Source organism: Corvus moneduloides, chromosome 13 (genome assembly GCF_009650955.1).
Source record: "Corvus moneduloides isolate bCorMon1 chromosome 13, bCorMon1.pri, whole genome shotgun sequence".
Taxonomy (NCBI): Eukaryota; Metazoa; Chordata; class Aves; order Passeriformes; family Corvidae; genus Corvus; species Corvus moneduloides.
The window spans coordinates 1,326,977-1,349,095 of NC_045488.1; the positions used below are offsets into that span (position 1 = coordinate 1,326,977).

A 22,119-nucleotide genomic window follows, 5' to 3' on the forward strand; every position below is an offset into this window, starting at 1 on the left:
AATACAAGCTCCCTGGTGAAAACCTTCCCAAGAGGACAAACCTCTGCCAGGGGTGCAGTAATCATGTCAGGATCAGCCCTCTGGGAGCCTCTCAGCCACGACAGACCTCTCGATGTTCCCACCTACACTTTAAGAATAATATTTTTCATAACTGGGCGGTTTGGATTGGACATTTGTCAGGATTTCCTCACGGAAAGGGTGATTAGATATTGGAATGGGCTGCCCAGGGAGGGGGTGGAGTCACCGTCCCCGGAGGTGTTTAAGGAAAACTCAGTGCCATGGTCCAGTTGACACGGCGGTGTTTGGTCACAGGTTGGGCTCAGTGGTCTCTGAGGTCTGAACTCAACTGATTCTGTGATAAGCTGCCTGCCAGGCGCTGCTCTTTCGAAACCCACCCTGAAATGTCTTTGTTCCGTGATGCTGACAACAGGAGCCCCCGCGGGCGGGCCGGCGCTCGGGCCGCCCTGCTGCCGCAGCCGGGCCCGGCCGTGCTCCCTCAGGGCAGCGCCGGAGACGATGGCTCCGTGCCCCGCACACCCGCGGCTCCCCCACAGACAGCCCCGCTCGGCACGCGGGGCTCCAGCTCCATCTCCCGGCCCAGCCGGAGCGGCGGGCGGGGCCCGGGGGCGGCTCCGCCACCGCGGCTCTGCCGCCCCTCACGGCCGGCACCGCCTCCCGCCCCGCCCCGGAAGGCGCCGCCCGGGCCCGTCTCTTCCGGGGGCCGCGGGTCCGGCATGAGCGACGTGGTGGAGCGGACGCTGAGCGCCCTGCCCGGGCTGCTGGGCCAGCACGACCCGGGCGCTGGCCCGGGCGGCCCCGGCAGGGTGTCGGCCTCGTCCCGGCTCGGGAGCCTCATTCGGAGCATCACGGCGCTCACCTCCAAGCACGTACGGGCTGCGGGGCCGGGCTCCTCTCCCTTCCCGCCCCCGGGGAGCCGGCGCGGGGCTGGGCTGGGGGCCCCGGGCGCGGCGTCTCCCCTCGGTCGCGGGGCTGGGTTGGGCTGAGCTCAGGAGCCCGCGATAAATGCCCCGATAAAGCCCCGGTGTTTGTGAGTGGCCGCGTTCTGCTGCTCTGGGGCACGGGCTGGGCCAGCACGGGCGCCGTGCTGGAAGCCAGCGGCCCCGGAGTGAGGTACACACTGCCTTGAGGAGAGCGTGGGGCACTGCTGGATTGCCGTGTCTCCTCTGACGCTTCTTTCACGTTCTGCCTGTGAAATCTCTGCGAGATTAAAACAAGTTTAATTTTTCTAGGAAGAAGAAAAATTAATCCAGCAGGAACTAACCAGTTTGAAAGCAACAGTTTCAGCCCCCACCACAACACTTGTAAGTTCTGTAAGGCTGTGGAACAGCACACCGAAGGTGAAGGACAGCAGTGTTCTCACTCTTTTTGACAGGTGGATGTGCAGGTTATTTGCATTATAGATATTTAATCATGAGTATTAAAAAGCACCAATACATGTGGTTTTGCAGCCTGGTTAAAATAGTGAGAAGACTGTGGTTCTGTTTGATGTGCATAAATTGTAACAATATGGCACCCAGGGCCTGTCATCGTGTAGTTTCTGAAGTAAGGCAGACAGCAAAGCTGGCTGATGAACTGCTTCCATCAAATCATGCTCTTTGCAGGCTGACATTGCGCTTACAATTAGTTTCTGCTCTTTAAGGAGCTGTGCTTTGTTGTATGGACTGTTGTCATGTCTGAGTTTCAGGAGCTGATGTATTCTGGTTTGAGTTAGTTAATGCATATCTCAGTCCCATGAGTGAGGATCTTTGAAGGGAAAAATAAAGTTTTATGTCGCATGTAGTAAGAAACCATCCTAGGTCAGGGTAGTAACTGATTAAAAATAAATTGTATTAACAGTGTGATCATCATAATACTTCAGCTAATTCATATTTTTTATGTTGGTCATAGTTAATCTACTGTTGATCACATGCATGCTAATCAAAATAAGAACTATTTTAGGGGTACTATAGGGGGTGTTCTGCCTTTGTAGCAGAAATTTAATATTGCTTTGCAGAAGAGGTTCATGGCAAAAGAAAAAATTACTAATACCCAGATTTTAGAAAACACATGAGTGGATGCGTTTCTATGAGATAAAGTGATAAAGTTCTCTGTTTCAGCAGAGCAGTGAAGAAGAGCATAAAACGTGGCCGACTTAAAATTTTCAATAATTTGTTTCTGGTATTTCAGAGACTGATGAAAGAATGCATGGTGAGACTCATCTATTGTGAAATGCTGGGCTACGAGTCTTCCTTTGGATACATCCACGCAATCAAGCTTGCCCAGCAAGGGAATCTGCTGGAGAAGAGAGTTGGTACGTGTATGGAGCTGTAGCCCTTTTAATGTTCTCAAACTCTTGAGTTTTAAAGTTTCTCAGGATTTATAGTTCGTGTCAAAATACGACCTACTTAAAATGTTCCTCTGCTTTTTTGGTCTTATTTCATGGTCTGTTACTTTTTGAAATTACCTGAATCCTTAGCTTGTGAGATGCTCTGTGTGTGCTTGCAGCACAGAAGGTAGGGGAAACGAAATTTGAGTCACCAGTAGTTTCATTGTTTTCAATTGAGGCACCAGTAACAAATAATTTGAGAGGATATTTATTAAACACATCAAGCAGAAAAACAGTTTTTGTCAGGATCTGGTTTCTTTTCCAAGTACTAGTACAAGATTAGACAAAGATGGTTCTGTCCGGCAAATATTTTCTGGTTTGGTGCTTGTAGGATTTTTTTCTTTATTTTAGAAAGAGTTGTAGGGAATGAGGCAAATAGGGAGGCCCTTACAGCATAGAGGCAGAAGTTCCTGATGAAATCTTAAAGGTTGGTTCAGATTTCTTTGAAATTTCATGGGATTGATTTCTTTTCCTGCCAGTGTGGCTGTTAACTTGTTTCCAGTAGATGTGGTTTGAAGTATTTGTCAGCCTGTCTCATCTGGAGAATTTCCTTGCAGTTGCTGATTCAACTGCCTAGTGAAGACATTTCTTCTTGTTTGCAGAGAAAATGGTTTAACTCCAAGCAATACCATGTCTGCATGCACAGAAGGAAGGCAGTGTCTTGCGGGATATGCTTGTTTGATATCCTTTGTTTGAGTTTCATCTGGATCATCCACTCAAGTATTGGAGTTTCTGAGAGAATCCATTACAAGTGATGAATTAAATTTGCTTTTCCCTGAGTAATGAAAGCCAGTGTACAGATGCTCTGGTAGGGATTAAGAAATTTTGTCTTTACCAAACCTGGGAAGGCAGGTGATAAGCTGTTTTGAAGAAAACTTGGTTACTTCTGTAAGTGTCAAGAGCCAGTGTGTCTTGTTATTAATCAGATTAAGACCTTCCATACTAGGGCTCTTTTTGAGAAAGGTTTGGTGAAGCAGCATCCTTTTTTAATTTTGAATGAAGGTTGCCTAAAGTTCTCCAGACACAAAGTGCCCATAAGCTTTGATCTGATAAAAGAGTGTTATCAAGAGTTTTGGTTTCTTTCTTTGTTGTTGTTCTGCAATTATATATGGTACATGAGGATAATCTTGTCAGTTCTTGGTGCAATATACCAGAGTTTGTATTGAGGAACTGTCAGTTGAGCTGATCAAAATGAATGACTCCTTTACCCAGTGTGAGCCTCAGTTCAGGAGAGTGACCTCTGTCTTTGTGCTGAGCTGATCATGGCCATGATCATAAGCAGATAGATCAATCTGATAGCCCAGCCAATACAGTTATTCATTTTCAAGTTGTTCATTTTGATCCCCGAGCCCTGAATGAACCAAAATTCTCTCAAATCTGTCTGAAGTACAGTTCTTGCTGTAACTGGTAGCACACTCTCCCTACCCCCCATTTAAGTCCCATAGTTTAAAAGGAGAGAGGGGTCTTGAAGAAAAAGTGTTTCTTCTCCTGGGTTCTGGAATGGTTTCCTCATTGTTAAGAAATAACAAAGGAGTTTTTGGCTTAGGATGGTGAATATACTTTTCTATATTCCAAGTTGAATATAAAATTTCTTTGGAGAGATGTTTTATTACTTGAAAACAAAAAAAGAAACAGATATAAGGAAGTGCACTTGTGTTGTGTAGTCTAGAAGTAATGTACTCTTCTCTGTGCAGAGAAAATATTAGTTTTCCAGGAAGTGATTTATAATATAATGGTGCTCTTGACTGCTCTGTAGCTATAAAAGTATTGTAATATCTCTTTATTTCTCACAACTTATGAATTCTTAGCTGTTATTTTTTGCACTTTATTGCAGCTTAAATATAACTGATTTGCCTGGAAATAAGGGAGTCTTGACATTTAAAACATGAGCAACTGTTATCCAACAGTTTTTTGTTGGGTTTCTGTAATTGTTTGGGTTAACTCTTCTTGTGTTACAGAAAGTCTTAAGGTTTCTGTCTTAAAGTTTCTTACTGCTTGAAAATAGTAATGAAGGCTGCTTTCTTTTATAGGTTACTTGGCAGTTTCTCTGTTTCTACATGAAAATCATGAGCTGCTACTTCTACTTGTGAACACAGTTGTGAAGGTACAGTGTTTTTGGGGAGGGGGGGAGAAAAAACCAAAAATAGGAAAATCTTACAGGTGTCAGAGGGGCTATTCTCATGTGCCAAAAGATGAGCCAGTGGGGAAGAAGACCTGTCTGAACAGAGAGCTTTGCCTGGAACTTGGGGCGTGGTGACAGGTGTGGTGTAAAAAAGAGTTTATGACCTCCGGAAGAAGGGGCAGGCAGCTCAGGAGAACTACAAGGACGTTGTGGGGTGGTGCAGGGAGAAAATTAGAAGGGCCAAAGCCCAACTACAACTTAATCTGGCTACTGCTGTAAAAGACAATAAAAAATGTTTTTATAAATACTTTGGCAGTAAAAGGCAGGCTCAGGAGAATCTCCATCCTCTGTTGAGTGCAGGGGGAAACGTAGAGGCAAAGGATGAGTAAAAGGCTGAGATACTCAATGCCTTCTTTGTCTTGGTCATTAATAGTAAGACCAGTTGTTCTGTGGTACCCAGCTGGAGGACAGGAGCAGAATTTCCTGCCCAGAGGAGATGTCAGCAACCTGCTACACCACATAGACATGCACACGTCCATGGGGCTGGGTGGGATCCACCCAAGGGCACTGAGGGACTGATGGAAGTGGTCTGAAGCACAAGTCTGATGAGGAGCCCCTAAACTAAACTAAACTTGGACCAGTTCTTCCTGTTTTGTCACACAACATTTAATTACTTGTCTTCCTGTCTTAAAGTTGCTGTTTCTTTGATTAGCAAAGAAAATCTGAGATGGCTTTCTCTTCCATTTCCTTTTTAATTTAGTCTTTATGTTCTTGCTCTTGAAGCCATATTTTAAGTTTTCTCAAAGGAGGTGTGCAATAAACTTTTCTTTATAAGTGTACCAACTGTATATGTTCTCAACTCCAGGAGGAACCACGCATGCATCTTGCAATGTCAGCTTTGGCTTTTAGCTGATGGCAAGTATCTGTTGCCTTCTCTGAGTTCATCTGATTACTTTGACAGAAAATGGAAATACATTTTGGAGTGCCACCGAAAATCTGTTACTACTGTCTCCTACATGGAGCAATTAGGACTTAATATAACTCTTCCTCTGTAATGTTTACTTTTATATTGTGGTAGGCCAAAGTCACAGAAATTATAGATTGAAAGTGATGTTTATTTTGTTGCTGTGATTGAAAACTGTTCTATAATATTTAAAAATATGACTTGAAACTCAAAAAGAACTAAACCAAAATAAGTACTGAAACTGATCTGGGAGAGATGAACAAAGCAAGCTATATCAGCTGGAAATCTTACACACTTAATTTGTTTTGAAAAATGATTGTAGTCTTGTATTAATAAATTCATCCATCCTTCTTCGGTTTAAGGTTACAGTGAGCTATACTTTAATTGTATTTGGGACAGACTGAGATTTTATTCTTAGTTTTGTAGAATGTTACTTGTAATTTGCATTTGCTTCTTAGGAAGTAAGTAATATTTTAGGGTACAGATATGTACTTGGCAGTACTATTGAGCTTGCTCTTTTTAAATTCTTTTGGCTAGATCAAAGGCAGTAGAGAGAGTACTATTGAATTCTGTGGGAAGTGACTCATCTCCCTGATCCAAACAGCGACTCAACATTTTTTTACAATCATTTCAGTAAACAAAAATTGATTGTAGCTCTATGTGTTAATCTCACATATATTTAAAATATGAATGTAGTTCTCTATGATGAATGTGAGGAGCTGCCTGTGCCCTCTTCCTGTGGAAGAGAAGAGCCTGATGAGCTCAGTGAGAGCTGGCACCTCTCAAACACAAACAGGATGCTGGCTGTGGGTGGGCTCTGGGGGGGGGGGGGGGTAGGTCCAGCCTGCTTGTGAAAGATTTGGGGGATGTCTGTGCAGAGTTTAAAAGTCTAAGAAAAAATGTACTGTCTCCTATGATTGTAACAGGACTTACAGAGCACTAATCTAGTAGAGGTGTGCATGGCATTAACTGTTGTCAGCCAGATCTTTCCACGGGAGATGATTCCAGCTGTTCTGCCCCTAATAGAAGACAAGCTTCAGCATTCTAAGTATGTATTCATTACAGGATTTCAAATGGCCTTGTAGAGCTGAATAACTTAATTTTGTAGGTACTTTTGGTAAACTGATGTTTCTTCTCTTAGTGGTCTTTTCTAATCATCACCTTTAGAAATTAATCCTGTCCTTGTATTTCTCTTGGATTCTTGTCTCATTTATTTGCAGCTTGAATGAGTATTGAATAGGTAGCATTTTTTTTTCATAGCCAGTTTTGATAGGTAAATGTAACAGACTTTATTTGCTGGAGTCCTTTTAACAAATGTGCATGAAGAAGTGTTTGTGGAGTAGGAGGAGAAACAGATCAGGATCCTTGAACTTCACTGATACTTTTTTCATAAAGCTCTTTATAAAAACTGTGATAAAGGTTTATCTGTGCATACCCTTGATTTGTTTCACTGGTAGTTTACAGTATCCCATAAGCAGAGGAAAATACTATAATGGTTGTGTTGGTTAGAAAGGGAATTGCAGAATGAATTGACTCAGTAACTTTTAGACATGTATTTTTTGGAGCTGCATATATGACCACAGCAGATTAGTCATGGCCTATTTCATTGTTTATTTGGTGGACATTGTTTTAAATCATCAATCTGACATCAAGCCCTACTAAGCTTTAAAGTTGGCTTTGTCCCTTCCTCTCTTAGGTGGTATTTGCAAAGTTATTTGCTACCAATATGTAAAACGTGGGTTCTCATCTCTACAGGTCATAATGTTCTGGGGTCTGGCAAGTTTTTTTCTAGAGTCAAGTACTTGAAGTACCTAAGCAGCTTCATTTTATTAAGTGTAACTCTCATTTCAGGGAAATTATCCGAAGAAAAGCTGTTCAAGCTTTATATAAATTCTATCTCATTGCTCCTAACCAAGTTCAGCACATCCATGATAAGTTCCGGAAAGCCTTGTGTGACAGGGATGTTGGAGTCATGGCTGCTTCTTTGCATATTTATCTTCAAATGATTAAGGTAGGCAAACAATTAGAAGCACAACCGAATTTGGGAGATATTTTTATTTATTTTTTATTTTAAATACACAGTGTGCTCTACAAGAGTTTTGCAGAAAAATCTCACTTGTGGTAGTTAGAAAAGTTAATTTATGGGATCGTGTGTTATGGTTGTTTCTGCTAGCTCTCCATTTAGCTGGACAGATCCACTTCTGGCAGGATCTGAGTGCTCAGCATCGCTGGGTCCTTAGCCAGAGGGTCTAAGTCCTACAGTGATTAAAGGGAAATTTCCTTGTAAATGTTATACCTGCTCCCTTTGCAAACATGTGAGAAAAGAGCATAGGCTTAAAGTGAAGAGCTCATGGGTGCTGAGGGTTGAGAGTAGAAGTCTGATTTAGAGAAATGAAGCCATCAGTGTAGCTATTTTGATCTTACTTGAGTTGTAAGTATTATTGTAAGGATTATTTTTACTTTTGAGTTGCTGTATCGAAATATTTGAATTGTATTTAATTTTCATTATGTAGGAAAACTCATCTGGATACAAGGACTTGACTGGGAGTTTTGTAACCATCCTGAAGCAGGTGGTGGGAGGAAAGCTCTCTGCTGACTTCAACTATCACAGTGTGCCAGCACCATGGTTACAAATTCAGCTTTTAAGAATATTGGGGCTGCTGGGAAAAGATGATCCAAGGTAACCACATTTTTCTCTGTAATTAATAGTTTGAAGGTACAGTCACAGCCTGCACCTCATAGACTGTAAGAGGCTTTCAGTGTTGAAATTCTTGCAGATTTGTTTTTAACCAAGACAGCATATTAGTTTCTGCAAAAAATGGTTTTTTAGCTTCTGGATTGTCTAAACAATTGATTGTTATGGAATATGCTTAAAATGTAATTTTACTGTGACTTGTATTACAATGTTACCAAATAGCTTTACTCCAGATTTTCGCAGTTATTTTTAAATTGTCACCATTTAGTGAGGTCCTAGTTGTCTGTCACCCTTTTTTCTATTGATCTTTTTATTTATACAAGCACTGAGGGAAGTGTTCTTATTCTTATAATTTAGTAAATGTTTCTTTTGAAAGCTGCAAACATCTTGTTAAATGCCATTTAGGATCATGGTATAGAGCTCTGCTGTGTTAAAGCAAATTTGTGGATGTGAATAAAGTGTTACAGGTTTCAGTAATAGTGTTTGAACTGTTTGGCAAAATAAGACTACATGCTTATTAGTGCTGCAATTAATTGTAAATATTTTCTCAAACAGGACAAGTGAATTGATGTATGATGTTCTCGATGAATCGTTAAGAAGAGCCGAGATTAATCATAATATTACATATGGTGGGTAAGGTTATTTTATGTAATTATCAATATTTGAAAAGGTAGAAGATGAGTAGGTGATTGTACTAAAATACTTACACAGTACTTTTGAGAAATCTAATTATAGTCTTAACATTAAGTGTATTCTGAAGTGTCCAACTAGTATATAGTACCACAAATGATGCATTGCTGTACAGCACAAATATTTTATCATTGAAATAAAACACATCTATATACAGGGAATTCAGTTTGGCTCAAAAGCCTTTATCCTGTGTTTGCATTAACCTTGCCCTTAAACACAGAAAGTCAGCTCCTTCTTGAAAGTTCTTATTGGACATTGCTTAAGTTGAAATAAGGAACAGAAGAAAATCCTACTGATGCATCTCTGTGTGTTAGAAATGCTTAGATCTTTTCACTGCCCCAGGAAAGGCACCAGATGGTGTGCAAGAAGGACAGTGTCAGTTCTTTGCAGCTGTGTGGGGCTTCTCTGGGCACAGTTCATAAACGTTACACCTCCAGAGTTCAGTGACAGTGCTGCCTGTGAAAGGATGTCTTTGGCACATGCCTCAATTGAAAACTTCTAAATCATAGCAGAAGGTTCATTTTGGTAGAGGTTCATTATCTTTGTAGTAGAGAAAACTGGTTTTGTTGCTAGACTAAAGCAAAAGGAATAATTGCATTGTTAAATTTTTCCTACTAGAAAGTTGAGCAATTTATTTGTCTTTTTTTCTTTGTCTTCTCCTCCCCAGGTTCTAATACCTCCCCAGAACCCTAGTTCTGATGCTCTAGAACCCTCGTTTAAGAGCTATTTCACTACTAGAAAAACCTGCCCCTCCAATTTTTTTATTGCTAAAGAAAGCCTTGCAGATGTGCCAAAGTCCCTGTGCTAATGGAATGGAAAGAAAATTGAGACTTTCTTAAAACAGAGTGAGGGGTAAAAAAAAAAAGGGAACATGGCTGAAAGCTGTAGATGTCTAACACCTACATCATACATATGTTGTAAAGCATTGTGTAAGCTTCACTGCCATAAAAAGGGGAGCTTTGGGGAAGCATTCTCTTAGTAAATAATAAATGAGGAAGCATCTGTCAGACATTCAGAGTATTCAGCTGATTGCTTCTGTTCTTTTAGGCAAGAACATATAAGTTATTGGGAGGTGTGTTGCCTTGTAATACAGACTGTTTGCACTTGCCAAGAGTTAAACATTAAATTTGTTTTGAGCACTTAAAGGGACAAAGTAGGCAGTTCATTATGGTTTGTACAAGGACATAGAATTTAGGTATGTAGTTCTTGTTCACCTATGGCAAGCATTTTATAAACTTACAGTTGATAATCCCAGACAAAAGAAAAATGTAATTCTGCGTGATTGCTCGTTCTTATAAAAAGTCTTTGGTTCTGGCATGTTTCTTGTAGGCAGTTTTGTTGTGTGCTAGTCTTTCTCAGATTTAGTTTGTAATGCCTAAGGAAGAGAGGAGGTTGTCTTTTGGACAGTTCAGTTAGTGACTGAAGAACAACTGAAAATTGCATCACGATTTTAAGACTTAATTAACTTGGGAGACTAACACTGTCTGAACCTTTGCCCAAATTGTTGCCACAAAGGATTAATTACTTTTTGTGTGTTGTTCAGTTTACTTCTAGATTTTTCTCAAACAACTGTACAAAGCTGCTGGGTTTTTTCCTGGTTTTGTGTTTTGATTTTTCATTGGGTTTTTTTTTTAACAGGAATATTCTTGGGATGATTTTGGCTGTTGGTAGTAGCTAAGAAATGGTATGAGTTATCAAAACTAATTTGTCTCAAATCCTTTATAGTTGCTTATTGGCTTTCTGAAGACTGTCCCAGTCCAGTGCCTTGAGCAGCTGTAGGAGACTTCTGGGTTGGAAGAACTTTAAGGACAGAAAGTTGTATGCACAGTGGCAAGGGCTAATTAAAATATGTATGTACTAGACTTTCACCCTGCTTTTCCTTGTGTCAGATGGTACTCTCTGGTTACATTTGGTGGGAGTGGGACAGCACTGTAGTCCTTTGAGGCAGTCACTGAGCTTGTTTGTTTGTTAAAAGTTTTTGGATTATAGAAGTATTCAATACACATTAATTATGTGTCTTTTCCTCCTGCAGCCATCTTGTTTGAATGTGTCCAAACAATTTATACCATTTATCCCAAATCTGAATTACTTGAAAAGGCTGCCAAGTGCATTGGAAAATTTGTTTTGTCACCCAAAATTAATTTGAAATACTTAGGTAAGGATGCCTGATTTCATTATGCTGTCTTTAATTTGGCCGTAGTGGTAGCATTGCCTTGTATCACTTGCAATCACTTCCATTCCAGGTTTAAAGGCTCTGACCTATGTTATCCAGCAGGATCCAAATCTGGCACTTCAGCACCAGATGACAATAATTGAATGTCTGGACCATCCGGATCCCATTATTAAAAGGGAGGTCAGTGAATTTCTAAATGTCAAAAATGCAGTTAATTGTTAAGATGGGTGATAAGTTTTGTAAAATGAGCAGGGTAAAACTGTTATGTTTCCATAACTGTGAGAGAGCAGTTACAAACAGTATTAATGTGACAAGCTGTGTAGATAAGCAGTGTATTTCATTGAAGAATAGTTACTTAGTTTGGCAGTGTACTAAAGCTGATGTTTGCCTGCTTCCTTTTTTGAGTCATCAGAACCATTTTTTTTCTTTTGCTTTCTCTTTCAGACTTTAGAGCTTCTCTATAGGATTACAAATGGACAGAATGTAGTTGTCATAGTTCAGAAGATGCTTGACTACTTAAAAGAAAGCAAAGAAGAATATGCTGTCATCAACTTAGTTGGCAAAGTGGCAGAACTAGCTGAGAAATATCCTTTTATTTTTCTGAACTAGCTGAGAAATATCCTTTTATTTTTCTGAACTAGCTGAGAAATATCCTTTTATTTTTCTGAAACTTTGCAGTCTGAACTCAGGCACATGTAGCACTGATACCTATCAAAGCATCTGTCATGATCTTGTGAAGTAGGAAGTGTTAGAGCTGTGCCTTCCATCCTTTCAAATGCAAAAGAAAGCACATGCAAAAATGACTACAGTGTTTCTTGTATTTCACTGGGATAAACTAATTGCACTCAGCTTTTGGCTTTGGAGCTTACCATTGAAACCTTGTGGTTTTAAATTTGGACTTTGAAACCTTATACCACTGTATAGAGATATCTCAGTGCTACCTGAAGTGCTGTTCTGTAGTTGTGGGACTGATCTTCCCTGATCGAGCTCTTCATCGGTGTATGGATTTTAGCAATAGCACACTTCGATGGAAATGAAGAAAAGATTTTTTAAAAATGCCAAAAAAGATGGAAGTGATGATTAGGGATTTGGCTTATGATGGGCATTACTGTTAGATCTGCCACTGCCTGATTTTCTGTTTGTTTTTTTATTTGATAACTTGAGTTATAAGCTCTTTATAACGGAGCTGCCTTGTCATCCTGTTTGTACACTGCTTGGCATGGAGCAGTGTACCAAAAAAAGCTCTGTTGTCCTGCAGTATGCAAAAATAATGCAATAACACTGAAAATTCTGTACTGTTAAAAATTTCCATTCATTAACTGTGGGTTTTCAGGACTTGTCTGAGAGAAGGCAGAAGCCAACTTACAAAGTTGGCAAAGGCTGATCAAATGTTAAATATATTAAAAAAAGCAGTGGTGATTTCTGTGGAGTGCTTCAGAATGTTTTTGTAAAATTTGGTAAATCATTAGCAAAGCACTGCTGAAAAGAGCAGTTTTTTTGTCATTGATCAAGTGATGCTGGGTAAACAAAAGATTATCTGGAAGCCTAGCACAGGATAAGTGTGAGCTTAAAATAGAGTAGGACAGATGTGAACATATCTGTTCATAGTGTGTGAGGCCTGCATAAACTTAACTTTTTCAACAGAGCAGTAACTTAAGACTTTTCTAACTTAGCACCAGTTATCATGACATTTACAGGAAATACTTGCTAAAAGATACAGGAATATTTCCTCTTTACTTAGATGGAGCTGATATTTGCCCATCAGATCCCCAGCTTACTGGGGAGATCACAATTGGGCATTCCTTAGGAAATACACTAAATAAGAAAGAAAAAGTTATGCCTTAGCATTTCATTCCTTAACATCTGGACACGTATGCCCCTAACAACGAGTGGTTCATCCAGACAATGAATGCTGTGTTCTCAGTTGGAGGTGATGTTGTGCATTCTGATATCCCAAACAACTTTCTGAGGCTCTTGGCTGAAGGTAACTCCCTGCATGCCCTGAAGAATTAGACACCTTCCTTAATAATCTGTTTGGTTTGTTTTGGTTTTTTTCCTCTTAAAATGTACTTTGAAATATTTGGTAGGACGTGTTATTTGTGTTTCAGGGAAACTGTGTTGTTTTCTGTCTAGGATTTGATGATGGAAAGGAAGATCATCAGCTACGGATGTATGCAGTCCAGTCTTATTTAGCATTACTTGAAGAGGAGGATAAATTGTATCCACAGAAATTCCTTCAAGTTATGAGCTGGGTAAGGTAGACACATGGTCAGAATTCCATACACAGATTTGAGGAAGCTGTCAAAGGTGATAATGTTTTTAATAACTGTTTATTAAACATTTGTTTTTAGTCATTTTTACTTGAATTCAAGCTGACATGCTGAAGTCTCTTTTAGTGACCAGGATCCTCAGTGACTGAGGACTGTTCACTTGTGGTTTGTGGAAAAGCTGACTTGCTCCCTTTAAGGCAGGTGATTGTTGGAATGGTTTAGCAGCCACCTGAATCTGACTGCATACTGAGAGCCTTTCTGTCTTCATCCAAATGAGCCAGATGTGGTTGTGAGATGCACTTGCAGCCTTGCAAATGACTGGCCAAGTGCTATGCTGGTGTTACCTGACACTTGGGGAAGCTTCAGCTTCCAGCCCAGGGACAGGCTGCAGTTTGAGGAAATGGTGTTTTATCAGGGCCTAGTTATGTTTAGCTTTCTTTTCAAGACAGTTACTTGATTTTTAAAAAGCTAAAAGTTGGAATCTGTTGAGGTAAACACAAAGATCACTTCAACCCTTTGACATTTAAAACACAAAATGGTAAAGAAATAACTTGAAACATGCTTAAATAATAGTTTCTTGAATGTGAGGTGGATTTTATTGTGTTAGTTAGTACTATATTCTGATTTCAAAACTGAAAGCACTGCTGTGTGTAACTAAATGCATATTCTGTGTGTTCTTTGTAAATAGGTGTTGGGAGAATATTTCAGTCTTGTTACAGATGTTGATCCAGAAGTTATTTTGACAAAGCTGCACAGTCTGCTGAAGAAGACTTTTGTTACTTCTGAAACTAAAGCGTGGATAATGGCTGCAGTCACCAAGATAGCCTCACGCACCTCCTGCTCAAAAACAGTGGATGAACTAATCCAAGAACTCAGCAGCTCTCTGGATACATGCCTGAGACAATATGCCTTTGAATTGAAGCATCTGTGTGAAGACAAAGCACTGATGAAGAGCTTGCTTCCATTTGATGCTAGCTGCAATGACCTGGTGGTAAGACACTTACCATGGGTGTTTTTCATGAACCTCTTTGTAGTTCAGATTTTGGTAAAAAGGTGTTTCCAAAATGAATGGTGTTTGCAGTTCTCACTGGGTGCAAGTCTGCTTAAAGTGAGCTTTCAGAAGTACTTTTTCAGGCATGTGTGATGTATCATGGTGCTCTGTACAGAAAGATAAAGAGCCATGGTGTTTTAGTTAAGTAAGCTGGAGTAGCTTTTAGCAAAACTATCATCTCATACACTGGTTTATTTTTAGTTGTCTTTTTTGTCTTTTAGTCGTCTTTTGTTTTTTCAAAGATGAGGTAGGCCTGCTTTAGTGATACAGTACTTTTGAATTCAAAGGGTTTGCCTCCTATTGGAAAATGACTTATTTTGACCATGACATTTCCACAGTAAATGATGGAAAAGATTCTGTCCATACACCATCTTTACTGGTAGATATGGGAGATGTGAGATGAAGATCCTGATCTGCTGATAAGACACGATATTCTTCTGGTAACGTCAGGCTCACATGAAGCAAATATTTTCATTGCCTTTTCATTCCTTTTAATTCTGTGTAGGTAGATGCTTCCTTATCTTTTCTGGATGGGTTTGTGGCTGAGGGACTTGCTCGTGGTGCAGCACCATATAAGCCTCATCACCAGAGACAAGAGGAGAAACTTTCTCAGGAAAAAGGTGACAGTTTACTGCATTTATTTAATACTGGTAAATTACCTGATAAGTATTAACGATTTAAGTGTACAGTTAATTTATCTTCTTAAAATAATAGTGTCTTAATGCAGCTCTTATGTGTAGTCAAAAGCTAAGTTCGACTTAAATTTTAGTTCCACCTCTATCTAGCTGATGTATATAGATTGTTCTGCAGGTGAGAAAGTCTTATTGTAATCCTTGCTGGTCTATAGATTTCAAATTTATGGGGATTATCAAAGTGAGAGCCTGCGAAGTCCAGCAGTACAGGGATATCTATTTTCAGAAAATAGATTTCGTTCTTACTTTTTTTTACGCCTCCTTGTAATTTAAGATTGTCTGTCTTGCAGCTCTGAATTTTGAACCTTATGGATTGTCCTTTGCTTCAAGTGTGTCCTCATCCGGTGTCACTGGCAGACAGTCCCCCACTGGTTTATCTTTTGGCTCTGATACATCTGCAAATAGTGCTGAGACGGGGCACAAAGAGTGAGTTAATTTGTGTATGAAGTGAAGTACTTTGAAGCTTCTGTTCTTGTCAGTATCGTGTCTTTGTTGCTTCATTGCATGGAACTAGAAGGAATGCAGTTGAACTTGGAAACCCCTATCACATACGAAGAAAATCAGGTGGGGGCAGGAATAACTAGGGAAACGGCTGATGTGGTCAGACTTTTCTCCACTTTCTTCACAGACTACAGCTTAGGTGATAGTTAATGCAGTAAAATTGGGACAGGATTGCCTAATTATTACATTGTTAACTATTTTTTCTGCCTTCTTTCTTTTTCTTACAGGGTACACTTACTTTTAATGGCATTACAATAAAGTCCCTTTAGGATACTGTTTTTAGGTAAAAGTGAGGCTATGACTTGCAGTGTAAGATGCTCCTTTTATTTTTAGTGCACTACACATCAATTCCATGTCCATAGTTTCATACAAATTATTAACTTCATTTATACTCTCATAAACTGGTATACAGCAAACCTTTCCAGAATCTTTATATTTTACTGCTCACTCTTGTCTGTCAAAGTACCAAAGTAGTGAATGGGTTTGAGTGTTGGCATGTTTTTAGGAACATGTTGTTCATATGGCTGATCCTGCTTTGTTTTGTTTGCCTTTTTAGGACAAATACACTGAAACTTGAGGGAGTACGCAAGCTGTGGGGGAAAGAAGGCTACCTTCCAAAGAAAGAGAACAAAGTAGGGAAAGGAGATGAGCCACAAACAGTGCCTTGTGGCAGTTTATTAGCAGGGCAGGTCGGGGAGCCTCCTGCACTGCAGCCTGGTCAAGGTGCCAGCCTCTCTGAGGAAGACAAAGAGAAGCAGCAGTTAGCATCAACTTTGTTCATTGGGCTGGGATCAAGTGCTGGTGTCAGCCTGGTAAGTGATTTTTTTGAGATTTAACAGTTTAAAGTTGTACATATAGTCTTACTTAAAATTATAGATACCTGTATGCAAATGGAGATCAAATTAGTGGTAAGAAACCCCCCCCAAGTCATTGAAAAACTACTGAGAAGTACTTTCGCAGTGTGATAATTTATTGAAACCTGAAACAGCTTGATGAAGCAATCTCTGGAGCAGGTCTGATTTGGTAACTAGAACTTTTCTTTGTTTACATGTTGTGCTCCAAGTTTTAGTGTCAGTTTTCCTGAACAACTGCTCCTTGACCCAGCTTTGCAGAGCTGTCACCGTTCATTTGGATGTGAGGCTGGAATTTGACACCCTATGTCAAGGCCATTTTTAATTTATGCATGGTAATATGTGGAACACAGAAGAATTCACGATTAGGTAATATTTTTAAGACTGGGCATCATATTAGCCAGCTCAAATCTTGGCACTTAGCAGCAGTTAACCAGTAACTTTACCTGTGCTTAGCTTTTAATAAGAGCTTTGAGTTTAAGAGAATCTAGAGTCATTTTGCATTATAAGCTAATTCAGTACTCTCTAAGAGATCCAGCAAAAGCCTGGTTCCATTAAAATCTCTGGAATCTATTTGTATTTGTCATCTGTTTTGATTCCTTAGTACCTCCTCACTGTTTCATGGTATTAGCAGTAACACAACTGGTTGCTACAAACTTTTCCACCCTTTTTTTTTTTTTTTTTCTCTTTCCTTTTTCAGATGGGGAAAGCAGACACAGCTACTCAGAAGTTCAAAAGGAAATCAAAGATAAATGAAACTCAACAGAGTGAGGAGGCATCAGACTTCCAAAACAGTGCTGCTTCAGATTTTGGTCCCTTACTTGATACAGTACCTACTAACGTGGAAGACTGTGAGGGAAGTACACACACAAGGTTAAGGAAAGCCTCCCCTTGTTCTTCAGATATTGTAGAAGATAATTTAGCATTTGAAACACCTCAGTCCCTCAGAAAATTTGTGCTGGATGACAGACTTTCAGCTAACAGGCTGTCACAGTCATCTTTGTTTGCTGCCAGCAACATTGAAATTCTTCAGCCTTCTCCAAGTGCTCAATGTGGAAGTGCCAGGGAAACACCATTGGTCCCTTCCTTACCAGAAGAACTTGAAGAGCTTCCTCACTCTGAGGTAGTGGGACTTTGTCAGAGTGATGCCTTAGCTCTGCATTTATGTAAGGTGTGGACAGATGACTCTCTGTTGCTCATTGTTTTTGTTTCAAATAAAACCACTTCTGCACTTACTGCTGTGAACTTAGTGTTTGAAGAAACAGAACATTTTCAGGTAAGAAACTTTGTTTCCATTGTATTTTAAATTCACTTGGAACTTCTTGCTTTTTGCTTGCATTAAACTGTGCAGGGTCTGGTTTAATAGCCATACCTTTTTCCAAAGTATTTCCTTAAAACCTTGTGGTACAGCTATTACACACATTTTTAAAGGGTGGTGAAAGAAACTGCACTATAAATTTAGTGTCATTGGCTATAAAAGTGAGAGGCTCACTTTTCAATTGACCTTGATTTTGTTTGCCTCTGTATAACAAATATGTGTGATTTTTCCATTCTGAATGCAAAGACTAAACCAAGTGCCAGCCTAACTCGTCCTGCTTGGAGTGGTATGACTTGAGTTCACCTCACTTGTTGCTTTTGCCTGTGTGACTGTTGTGCTTGTGCATTCATTTGTATTTACCTGACAGGCAAACGTGATGCTTTCCTGGCACCAAATTTGTGTAAGCTTCCTTCAGTTTTTTTTTTTTTCCAAAGGCATGGTTCATTCTCATGCATTTAGTTGATGGTACAGAGGAATTGGTTAGTTTGTTTTTTTACATTGGCTACATTAGGGATTTAAGTATGATTGATAAAAGCATGTTACAGTCAAATTAAAACTTTATTTAAATATTTGGAAAGATATTTAGGAATTGCCAGTTGGCATGACTATCCACAGATTTTGCTAAAAGAAGCATGGAATAATTAATCAACTCAGCAAGTGATAACTGGATAAAAAGAATTAAGTGCATTGTTTCTTTTAGAATTGACTTAATCAAGGAACTGCTAATTGGTTATGGAGTTCCTTCCCTTTCCATTTCTGACTTGAATCAAACTTGTCTTGGCATTGATAGAAAGCGGGTATCTCATGTCTAGATTTTTCTTGTAATTCACTTAACTTCCCACCCAGACCACCACCATGGATAGAATCTCTTACCAGTTTGTTTTGAGAGCCAGAGACTGCTGAGTAATCTAGAAATCCTCCTTTTTATTCGGGATGTTATCTCAACTTCTTGCTTTTAGCATATAGTTTGAGCTATGTTGCAATGCTGTTTGCTTGTATATTAGATTATTTTGGGACTGAGCTACAGAATTCAGGTCCTTGGTGCAGTTCTTTGGAGCTGGGAGAATCCAGTTGTCAGAAAGAGATCCATTTCACTGGTGTTATGCATCTCATAGCATGTTTGTAGGTGTAAATGATTGATTTATCCTTCATGAGGGCTGAGAAATGGTAGCTCTGTTCACTTGTCAAATACTCCAAGAAAAATCAACAGAAATAAATGGCACTTACAGTTTTATAGCTGTATCTGAATCACTTGCACAACTTGACAGCAAGACTTATATTCTCTATTCCTTCTATGACATTATATAGATTTTGGAGAGTGCCACCTCCCAGTTTCCTGTAATTGAAGCTCAAAGTGTGGAACGTTGCCAGAAGTGTGTGAGGATGAGCAAAGTCTGTACACAGGGAATTCTTTCTGGCTCTGTTAATTACCAGTCAGAGATGGAAACTCCCCTTGAATTTTCAGTAACTTTATCATTGATGGACTTCATCAGGTAAATAAAACAAGCTGCAGTTTTTAAAAACACTTGTATTCAACTCAATATTAGACAAGGTAGGATGATTTGGGTATTGACTATGAAAATACAAGGCTTCACCTTGAGCAGCTAATTCAAATCTGAGATGGCTGTTCAGGATAATAAAGGGTTATTTTACACCTGCAAAAAAGGGGCAAAGTTCCAGCAAGAAGTACAAATGCAGGGAGAATATTGACAGTAGCTGTTTTTGAGGAGGCTAACAGAACAGAGAACAGAAGGACCTGCTGCTTTAAAATATGGCAAAATGTAAACGTGTCAAGAGGAAACAAGTGGTTTGAGTGCAGAGACCAGAACATTGTATCAGAAGGCTGACAACTTTTGCAGAGGAAGAAAGCTTATTCTTTTCATTTTTGAACACTGCATTTATTTTAGGAGCAGGAAAAAACAAATATCCTTTGTCCAGCAGACTTCTCTTTTGAAGTGAAATATGTAAATTAATTTTTTTTTAAATTTAGAAATCTAAAGCAAGGAGTAGAAACATTTTTTAAATGTTAAGGAGGAAAAAGGAGGGGTTTGTTTAGACTAATACATGTTTACTGCTTGTGTGCTCTATTGTCCAGTTGCTTCTGGGTACAGGGGTTTATTTGAGACCAACTATATCCTGACTTACATATATTATTTGGCTAAGAAATGTGGTGAACTTCCTTTTAGGCCAATGGAAATGACTACAGAAGACTTTGGGAAGCTATGGTTATCCCTTTCCAATGATGTGAAACAGAATATAAACATGTCATCTTGCCAAGGCTCCCTTTCAGCAGCCCTGGATACACTGCAACAGAAGCTGAAACTCCACAGAGTTGACATTATAGGTAAGTGAAAGTATGCTGTAGGGTTGCTCACAGGATAATTTGTCCCAGGAAAACAAGTGCATGGGAGTGAGTATCTTACAGGTTAAGGCAGAGAATGTTTGGGAGCATGGTAAACGCAGGACTGGTGTCCCAGGGACTTTGTTTGCCTCGCTCAGGGGTCTGTGGGGAGGTGATGTAAAGGTACAAGTGTTCAGCAAACAGTGGATTTTGCAAGGGAGAAAACTTGCACTGGCAAGAGTTTTGGATAGGACAAAAAGGGAATGAAGCTGTATGACAAATAGAAGCTGGGATTTTGGCGTGGTTTGTGGTGATGTGTTCCATGAGTTAGAGGTAAGGGTAGGGGAAAACAGCAGACGTGGAGTGTGAAAGATGTGTTTTCTATGAAGTCTACTGTAGCAATTGTTAGTTAATTGTTACCTCATTTTTTTCTGTGGTCTCTCAGGTAATGAGGGAATACTGGCCTGCCAGCTCCTGCCATCTGTGCCCTGCCTGCTGCACTGCCGTACTCACTCAGGGATGCTGGCCCTGTGGTTCAGATCCCCTTGTGCTGCTCTTCCAGATGGTTTGCTCTATCAGTGTCAGAAGGTGATGGAGGAATCCTGAGAACAATACTGCCTGCCTTAATCTATTTGGTGTGTGAAAGCAAATCAAAGATTTATACAGTTGCACAGATAATTACCAAAGCTAAACTAAGATACTGCTTCTTGAAGTATTAAAAGTTTTCTTCCAGCTGGCAATGTCCAAGTGGACTTGTGGGGAAAGAATGATGACCTAAATTACCCCTGCAAAAACATGCTCAGGACTGTACAGTATGTTAAAGTATTGTTACCTGTGTGAAATGTATATTAATTTTGTTGTAAATGACTGAAAGTATTTATTTTTATTACGCAGCTTTTATAGATGCCAACACTTATTCCTCATGGCAACTACTTCAATATGATTTTGAAGAAAACGTATTTCCATTATGAGGTCAGACTTGATCAGTTTTATCAGTTTAATTTTATTTTGATAATTTTTCTAAAGCTATTTTTAAGTACTGCTGGCAACAAGACCCATATTGGTGGTTATATAAAATAAATTATGTAGCAGCAAATGCATGGTTTTAAAACAGTTAAAATATTCTAGGGAGCAAAACACTTCCCATGATCTTTGATATTTACCATGGAAGTGATAACATCTAAACAGGTTTTTGATAGGAGTCAGGCATGTGAAATTGTATGGAAGCACCTCCTGGGGGATTATCTGAGGCCCTTCAGGTTAGTTCCTGTCTGCAGTTCTTCCTGCCCCATGTTTCAGTCTCATTCCCTTTCCAAAGGGGTCTGTGAGTATTTGTGCATGTCTAAAATGAAGTTCCATGTGGATCAAGTCTCAGATGAGCTGGGGGCACTTGGCTGTGGACATGTTGACTCCTTGATTGTTGGGTAGTGAACATGTTCATTGCTTTTCCAGTCCATCCTATAAATTTAATCTGGCCAAAATCCCTGTGCATGAAAATTCACAAGGGAAAAACTTCAATTTATTTTTATTTCTAATTATTTATAGCCTCAGTATGACTCATCAAATGTCTGACTTGCAGAGATGTGGCTGTGTTGTGTGTGCATGCCTGGGAACTGCAGCAAAGCATGAGAGATTAAATCAGAGCAGCAAACGTGGAAAATGTGTCTGAACAGATTCTCCTCTTCCTGAAGTAACCTCACAGCCTTGAAAATCCAGCAATCTTAATTTATTTAGATGTTAAATGAAAAGTAGTACTGGTTATTATTATTTATAGCTGGTCATGTTTTCTGTTTAAGCATCTGAGGTGGTACACACAGTTCAGACACGGTCTGAAGGGATTCTGTAGTGGAATTCTCTCCTCCGTGTGTTTGATAAGCAAACTTGTATTTCAGCATTACTGATTCTTGCTGTTAAGTACTGGTTGTAAAGGAAAATATTCTTTTACTTTGCTGACATTTGGTAAACGTTCATGGAATCGTTGTAAGAATGTTAATGTGCTGATAGCTATTTTTTTTTTAAGTCCAGCTACTTTTGTTATCACAAGTATAATGATCCAAGCAAAGCT

The 22,119-nt window shown here is 39.6% G+C and overlaps 1 protein-coding gene across 3 annotated transcripts; it reads left to right on the plus strand.

Annotated features, from left to right (window-relative positions):
* Positions 1-699: 699 nt before the first annotated feature.
* AP4E1 (adaptor related protein complex 4 subunit epsilon 1) lies at positions 700-21,109 on the plus strand. 3 transcript variants are annotated; one of them, XM_032122390.1, is made up of 21 exons: positions 700-887; positions 1,251-1,322; positions 2,188-2,311; positions 4,417-4,490; positions 6,399-6,520; positions 7,324-7,483; positions 7,986-8,152; positions 8,723-8,796; positions 10,890-11,012; positions 11,101-11,210; positions 11,475-11,614; positions 12,902-13,014; positions 13,164-13,282; positions 13,989-14,291; positions 14,857-14,971; positions 15,334-15,469; positions 16,101-16,356; positions 17,096-17,671; positions 19,022-19,206; positions 19,900-20,057; positions 20,500-21,109. In XM_032122390.1, exons 1-21 carry the CDS (start codon positions 735-737, stop codon positions 20,658-20,660), a joined length of 3,441 nt encoding a protein of 1,146 aa, XP_031978281.1. In that variant the 5' UTR covers positions 700-734; the 3' UTR covers positions 20,661-21,109. The 3 variants fall into 3 exon arrangements, with proteins under 3 accessions (XP_031978281.1, XP_031978283.1, XP_031978282.1); XM_032122392.1 differs by having other exon boundaries at positions 809-883; XM_032122391.1 differs by lacking the exon at positions 700-887 and adding an exon at positions 928-1,131.
* The last annotated feature ends 1,010 nt before the right edge of the window (positions 21,110-22,119 follow it).

Excerpts from the sequence above, each read along its gene's own strand:
- AP4E1 (XM_032122390.1), top strand. The coding sequence starts at position 735 with ATGAGCGACGTGGTGGAGCGGACGCTGAGCGCCCTGCCCGGGCTGCTG. Across the intron at positions 1,323-2,187 it reads CAGCCCCCACCACAACACTT|AGACTGATGAAAGAATGCAT; the intron begins GTAAGTTCTGTA and ends CTGGTATTTCAG. Across the intron at positions 7,484-7,985 it reads TTTATCTTCAAATGATTAAG|GAAAACTCATCTGGATACAA; the intron begins GTAGGCAAACAA and ends TTCATTATGTAG.